The sequence below is a fragment of the Phyllostomus discolor genome, chromosome 4 (assembly GCF_004126475.2).
Source record: "Phyllostomus discolor isolate MPI-MPIP mPhyDis1 chromosome 4, mPhyDis1.pri.v3, whole genome shotgun sequence".
Lineage (NCBI taxonomy): Eukaryota > Metazoa > Chordata > Mammalia > Chiroptera > Phyllostomidae > Phyllostomus > Phyllostomus discolor.
Window position 1 is genome coordinate 108,223,835 of NC_040906.2, and position 6,927 is coordinate 108,230,761.

Consider the following 6,927-nt stretch of genomic DNA (forward strand, 5'->3'; position numbering starts at 1 on the left):
AAGCCAAATTTGAGACCTGATGCTTTTGGAAAGACAACTGAGCTTCAAATCATGAACCCTGGGGTCTGTGCTGGCTCTGCCCCTACCCAGTCTGACCGTGGGTGTTCACGTTCCTCCCAGGCCCCAACTCCTTCCTCTCTAACGCAGTGAGATGGGACCCCATGATCTCAGAGGTCATTCCCATCCTGGAACTTACTTGATTCCCTTGATCACCCCCGGAGAGCTAGTGAGGCGGGAGTGAAATTTGAATGCCCGAGTGGATTAGCTCACTGAGCAGGCCTGGCCACCTGGGACTCTCCCCCACCAACCACCAACTTCCTAAGTGTCCATGAAAATGTGTCAGCTGCTTGACCCCCTGGCCTAGAGGAGCTGACTGGGCAGAACTTGCCATAAATTTGGCCTCACCCTTTGGCCCCCTGTTCACCATGACTTCCGGAGCCCTGTTTCAGGAACTCCTGGGAAGGCCAAAGTGTTGCAGAAATAAAGGCTGGGGACAATCCCAGCAGGACCCTCCCCAGGAAAGCAGAAGAACAGTAATGGCCCCTGACCAGAGGCCACTGTGCATGGGTGGCTCTGGCAGTGTTCCCAGGAGAGATGAAAGGGAAGGACTTGTCTGTTAGCTGGGCACAGTGGTTGGAGCTGCTGCTGCTGATGGGGACATGCAGGAACGTGCAGGCCCCTGTCCTGGGGGCTTCTATGGTTTGCTGGTTGTGGCCCCTCACTCTTGTGAACCTAGGTGAGCTTATGCCCACAGAAAGCCCCCTTGGTAATGCCCCTTTGAGCACAGGCTTCCCCCAGGGAGGACAGGGCTCCTCCTATCACAGGAGAGAGGTGTCCAGAGTTGCAGCCTCCTATGTGTGTGTGGTCAGAAGGGGGGGTTTTGGCTTCCAGCCCAGCTTGGGTATGGCCATCCAGACCACCCCTCCCCACCTTACCTGGCTTTCTAGGATGTCCTCTCTTCCGTAGCTGTCACAGTCCCATGACACTCATCCTCCCTCTATCTGTCAAAGATGGGTGGAGACTCCACACGCCAGCCTTTTTCTTCCAGTGTCACCCTGTCTGTTCCCTCTCTGTCTTCTCCCCCTGGCAGTTTAACCCTATGTATTGGGTCCTAAGCTGCCACAGATGGACCCTATGTCCTACTCCTTCCCTCCCTTCATAGAGGAGAATACATATAGGGACCCCAAGATTTTTCCTTAGGTTCTGCACGACAGCCAGGCTTCCCATAACGGCAAAGGGCAGCAGGTTGGGGACAGAGCATTCCGCTGTGGCTACAAGGGCTGTGGGCGTCTGTACACTACCGCTCATCACTTAAAGGTAAGGTTGCCACAGACAGCTTTCGGTGTTTCCATCTTCCCCACCAGCCTGTAATTCTACCTGCCCACTTTGACTGGGGGTCTCTGCCCTCAAGTTGCTCATTGCCTACTGGAGGAAGAAAGGTACACATGGGGGGCTGTGACACGTGGAAAGTGCAGGAAGAAAGGGGACCAGGGAAGGCTCCCTGGAGGAAGTGACCTCTCACCTGAAAAGGAGGCAAAAATAAAGGAGGTGACCAATACTGATACTCTGGGCCTGAGAAAGAAGCGAAGAGCCCCATCATATCCTTATCTGTCTAAACTAGTCACTGCTCGTCCTTGCAGGTACATGAAAGAGCTCATACAGGTGACCGTCCATACAGGTGTGACTTTCCCAGCTGCGGAAAGGCCTTTGCCACAGGTAAGCTATCTGGATGGAAACTAAAGGTGAACTGCTTCTAGTTGAGGGCAGAGGGTTCTAGATTAGCTTTGGGAACTCCCTCGAGGGAAGCCAACACCAGGCTGCCTTCCTGGAGAAACTGCTTTCAGGGCCCTCTCTCTGGACGAAGCCCTGTCATTGAAGCAGGTGGCAGCATGGTCCAGGCCAGCAGAAGGAGGCTGGGGAGCCGGTTGGCAGAGAGCCTCCTGCCTTTTGTGTCAGCCCTGACTCCGACCAGCCTGTGGGTGTTGGGTTAGCGATTGCATCTCTAGGCTTTATTTTTCCCGTCAGTTGAGAATCTTCAGCTATGGTTCTCTAGGCACCCCTAGGTTCCCTCTCGCTTGAGTTCTGGAGTGGCACCAGCTGCCCCTGGAAAGGGAAGGAGAGCAGAGTTTGCTTCTCCAGTCCTCCTCATCTGCCAGGCAGACGCAAGCTTCTTGTGCTGAAGGAGGTCTGGAGCCTCACAGGGCATACTTTGCAATGGAGAGCCCCTGAACTGGGGACAGCAGATGGTGGAGGATGGGGCCCCGCTGAGTGTTCTTCTCACCCTCACTCCCATGTGGCCGACAGGATATGGGCTGAAGAGTCACGTGCGCACCCACACTGGTGAGAAGCCATACAAGTGCCCAGAGGAGCTGTGCAGCAAGGCCTTCAAGACCTCAGGAGACCTGCAGAAACACGTCCGGACCCACACTGGTAGGCTGGGCCCGCCCTCCCTGCCCCGCTCAGTCTCAGATCTAGAGCCTGGTGCTACCCCTGCTTCTTGCTCCAGTAGGACGCCTCCTTCCTGTACAACACCCAACCTTCACATCCCACCTCCACAGGTGAACGCCCGTTCCGGTGCCCGTTCGAGGGCTGTGGCCGCTCCTTCACCACATCTAATATCCGCAAGGTACATGTGCGCACCCATACGGGCGAGCGGCCCTACACCTGCCCCGAACCCCACTGTGGCCGCGGCTTCACCAGCGCCACCAACTACAAGAATCACGTGCGCATCCACACAGGTGGGCCAGCTGGCATGTGAGGACCACCCCCTCTGAGGTCCTAGCCCCCTCTACTGTACGCTTCTGACCTGAGACACATTCTTGACACCCAGCCCCGAGCCCTTCTCTGCTGACCAGTCCAGGCTGGTCTGTGGGCGGGGCGAGGGGATTCTGTGGTTCCAGCGGTATCCTCGGAACCACTGCTTCACTTGCACTGTGCAATCTGACAGGTACCGCCCGCCCTCCCAGCTACCTGCCAGCTGTCTCCACTCACTCTGAATTCTCCCTCCCCAGCTGAGCACCCAGTAAAAGGCCAGGGTCAGGCATGATGGGGGCAAAACCAGAGGGAAATATCCCCTCCAACTCCTCACCTCGTTCCCTGTCCGTATGACTCCTGTGTATCCTCATCCTCCCCAGTGTTACGTTCCTCGTCCAGCCTTCTGTCCCCTCACTCTGCCATCACACCTGACACAACAGTCTTATCTCTTCACCCCTTCCCTCTTCTGATGGTGACCTTCAATCTTACAAGACCCCAGTGCTCCCTCCATTAGCCCCAACTTTGTCCCATTGCCTCATTTTCTCTCCACCTACCTCTGGGCTCAGTGGCCCCACACTCGTGTCCCTCTGTGTTCCACTGGCTATCTTTCCTAGGTCTTAGACCCTCTCGCTCCCTCTGCCTCTCCCTTCACCAACCCTGCCCCCAGCCCCCAGCCTTGTCCCATTAGTTTCCCCCTTGCCAGCCCCAGTTCCCACCCCCCTCACAGCCCAGTGTCCCCAGGGGAGAAGCCATACGTTTGCACGGTACCAGGCTGCGGGAAGCGCTTCACCGAGTACTCAAGCCTGTATAAGCACCACGTGGTGCACACACACTGCAAGCCCTACACCTGCAGCACCTGCGGCAAGACCTACCGGCAGACCTCCACCCTGGCCATGCATAAGCGCAGCGCCCACGGCGAGCTGGAGGCCACAGAGGAAAGCGAGCAGGCCCTTTATGAGCAACAGCAGCTCAAGGGTGAGGGGCGTGGGCAGGAGGTGAGAGTGGGGACGAGCCAGGCTTCTCCATGGCTGTCCAGTGGCAGGTGTCAGCCTGGGCTCTCCTCTCCCAGCCACCTCTGCAGCTGAGGAGAGCCCACCACCGAAACGCCCTCGCATTGCTTACCTTTCGGAGGTGAAAGAAGAGGGTGATGACATCCCAGCCCAAGTGGCCATGGTGACTGAGGAAGATGGGGCTCCCCAGGTGGCTTTGCTCACTCAGGATGGTGCCCAGCAGGTACAGGCCCTAGGGGCAGGGATGGGGTGAGCCGCTGTGGCTGTGCCCTCTCCCACTCTCGCTGGGGACCCTGAAGGCCTGACAGTCCCCTCTCTCCCCAGTTTCTTTTTAGCCTTATGGGTGTCAGTGAGCTGAGGCTGAGGGTACCAATCTTGTAACATAGCCCATCCTCCTCCTCATGCTTCCAGAAAGTCTCTGGGACTTCTACAGCACAGTTAGTAGTTCCCTCTCTACTTGGAGGCTGATAGGTCCTGAACATTTGAGTGAGACACTCGGATGTCCTTCTCAAGAGAGGCGCGGTGGTGTAGATATGAGAGCATGGTGAGGGGTCTGGAAGCCTGGGGTTTCTAGCCAGCAGTATAACCTGACCATTGTCAGCACCCTCACTGTCAAGGGCACTATGCCTTTTGGAGTTGGCATGAGGATGAAATTAGGAGGAGACCCCCAACTACATGGAACAGAGAGCCCTGTGGCGAAGTGGTGGTAAATAGCAGTGATGAGCAGAATTCTTTAGTGTAGCCTCCCATACAACCTGCTTGACTTGCTTGTCCCTGCCTTTCTCCATCCCCGTGACAGCGTCTGGGAGGGCAGGACCCGTCCTTGTAGGGGCTTTCAGACAACCCACACTGCACTCCCAGCTCACCTCCTTCCTTCCTGTCGGCAGGTCAGCCTGTCCCCGGTAGACCTGCAGGCCCTGGGAAGTGCCATCAGCATGGTGACCCAGCACGGCAGCACCACCCTCACCATCCCCAGTCATGACGATGACCTTGCCACATCTGGCGCACATACAGTCACCATGGTCAGCGCCGATGGCACCCAGACACAGCCCGTATGACCAGGCGGTTTGCTTGGGGTTTCTTGTTCTCTTGTTCTTCCTTTCCATTGGGTGGACAGTAAAGTGCAGGCTAACCCAGTCAAGCTTTCTTACGAGGACCAAGATTTCCCCACAAAAAAGGGCTTCCCTCAGTTCCTCTGGGCCATCAGCCACTTTCCTGTTGAAAGGCATTTCACCGGGGGTCAAGAGACAGTTTCGAAATCTCAATCTACCCCTTATTTGTTTTGCTACCACTGACAAGTCACTTTTATGAACTTCAATCCATTTTCAAATGAGGAAATTAAATTATCTCTGGGGCCTTTAACACCTCTGTCCTATGATTCAAAATCCCTAAATTAAGTTGGCTGTAAGAAAAACAACACATCACTCAGCTATGAGCCCTAAGTCCTGTGAGCCTTAAGTCCATTAACCTGATCCATAATGGTTTTATCCATTCTTTTCTGGTATTTCCAGCCATCTTGCTTGGAGGGATTTTGCTTGGATTGGGGGAGGGAGAGTAATGCAGGTGAGTTGGAAAACCTCATTCACCTGTATTTCAGGTCACAATCATTACCTCTGGGGCTGTGATGGCTGAAGACTCAAGTGTAGCATCTCTTCATCATCAACAGGTGGCGCTGTTGGCTACGGCCAACGGAACACACATTGCCGTGCAGGTGGGTGCAGGTCTAGGAGGATCCCACCTGGCTGGAGAAAGGACCCAGGAAGGGCATTTGGCTCAAAAGAGCTCACTTCAGAGAACAAATCCATTTCTTCCTAAATCCACATACCTGCCTCAGGCTCTTTGCTGACTGAAGCAGAGTGGCGACGCTCCTTCCAGCCTTCAGAATAATTTCAGTGGCAGCCTACCTGGTGGACTAAGCCTTTCGTCTCTTCACACCTCTGTTTCTTTATCAGGAAAATAAGGAGGCTGAAGTAGATGATTACTAAGGTCCTTTCCAACCAGTCATTCCTTTTTGCAAGCAAGCCCGTCTCTCTGACCTTGGGCCATTCTGTGGCTCCCTGGCCATACCCAGCCTAATAGGACTCTTTATCAGTGACTTCCTGTTTATTGGGGCCCTACTAAGTGCTGTGTGTGGCACTGGGTGGATGGAGTGGATTCAGAGAAGTGGGTCACATGCCACTAACCCTAGAATCTAGGAGAGGAGTCTCACTCTCTCCTTTCTCCACTCTCTTCTCCACAGCTGGAGGAGCAGCAGACCTTAGAGGAGGCCATCAGCGTGGCCACTGCTGCCATGCAACAAAGGGCCGTGACTTTGGAGACCACAGGGTCAGAGAGTGGCTGCTGAGCCCTAGAGGGCTGGGTCCTGTTCGTGTTGGAAGGGCTGTGCTGCACAGCCATCTGGCCTCCAAGGGCTCAGGCTGTGACTGACACATGGAAGGTGGCCACGTAGATCTCCAGGGCCAGAAGGCAGCAGGAAGATGGCCTAACCGAAGTGGGTCGGGGCCCTGCCCAAGAGGAGGGCTGGACAGCTGGAATCGGGGGAGCTGTCTCCTCAGCTCCTCAGAAGCCAAGGAGGACAAGCTTGATCACCAGGCTGCACTGGGGAATCCTCCCTTCAAAATCAGCTGAGCACCCACTTTCCCCGCTCCAGAGAACCCCCTTCCTGTCCTCAGCCCATTCCCCTTCTCAGGTGGCAATTGGGGCTGCTGTGGGGATTGGTCATCTCCAACTGGTCACTGTCCACCAGGGGAGAGGGCAGATAGGTCTTCAGCTCAGTAGGGGCAGGACAATCCCAGCCCTGCCCCTTTGAGCAATTACTGTCTCCCCAGAGGCCAGCTGAGGTGCCTGGCCACTTGGCATCAGGGGACTTCCCACCACTGCAGTCAGAAGTGCTCAGGGGCCTGTGGCTGGAGAAAAGGTGCCCAGCCCTCCCACCCCACCCCCAACCGCCCTTCAGCCTCTCTGTGGTAGAGAGGCAAAAAGCAGCCTTGTACATACTGGGGATCGGGGTTAATTTTTTTAAATTGCATTTTGATAATTTTTTTTCCTGCTCTGAGCAGTGGTGGCAAACGGGTGAATGAGTATTTAATAAAAGTTTCAAGTTTCCACCTGAGTCCATCCCTTTCTCCTCTCAGCCTTTGGCCCTGGTGGCGGGGCTGCTCTG

General features: G+C 55.4%; 1 protein-coding gene across 7 annotated transcripts in view; it reads left to right on the forward strand.

Moving 5' to 3' along the window:
• Positions 1-6,871, forward strand: part of ZNF76 (zinc finger protein 76) — a 34,968-nt gene extending 28,097 nt beyond the window's left edge. For 4 of the 7 annotated variants that reach the window (XM_036023982.1, XM_036023980.1, XM_036023983.1 and 1 more), the window contains exons 6-14: positions 1,201-1,317; positions 1,641-1,716; positions 2,305-2,430; positions 2,559-2,738; positions 3,496-3,729; positions 3,824-3,987; positions 4,649-4,816; positions 5,362-5,475; positions 6,004-6,871. In XM_036023982.1, coding sequence (XP_035879875.1) covers positions 1,201-1,317; positions 1,641-1,716; positions 2,305-2,430; positions 2,559-2,738; positions 3,496-3,729; positions 3,824-3,987; positions 4,649-4,816; positions 5,362-5,475; positions 6,004-6,108 — 1,284 coding nt within the window. In that variant the 3' untranslated portion in view covers positions 6,109-6,871. Of the gene's footprint in view, positions 1-1,200; positions 1,318-1,640; positions 1,717-2,304; positions 2,431-2,558; positions 2,739-3,481; positions 3,730-3,823; positions 3,988-4,648; positions 4,817-5,361; positions 5,476-6,003 lie in introns of all 7 variants that reach the window. The other 3 variants (XM_028509211.2, XM_028509210.2, XM_036023984.1) reach the window with 2 other exon arrangements.
• Positions 6,872-6,927: the final 56 nt, after the last annotated feature.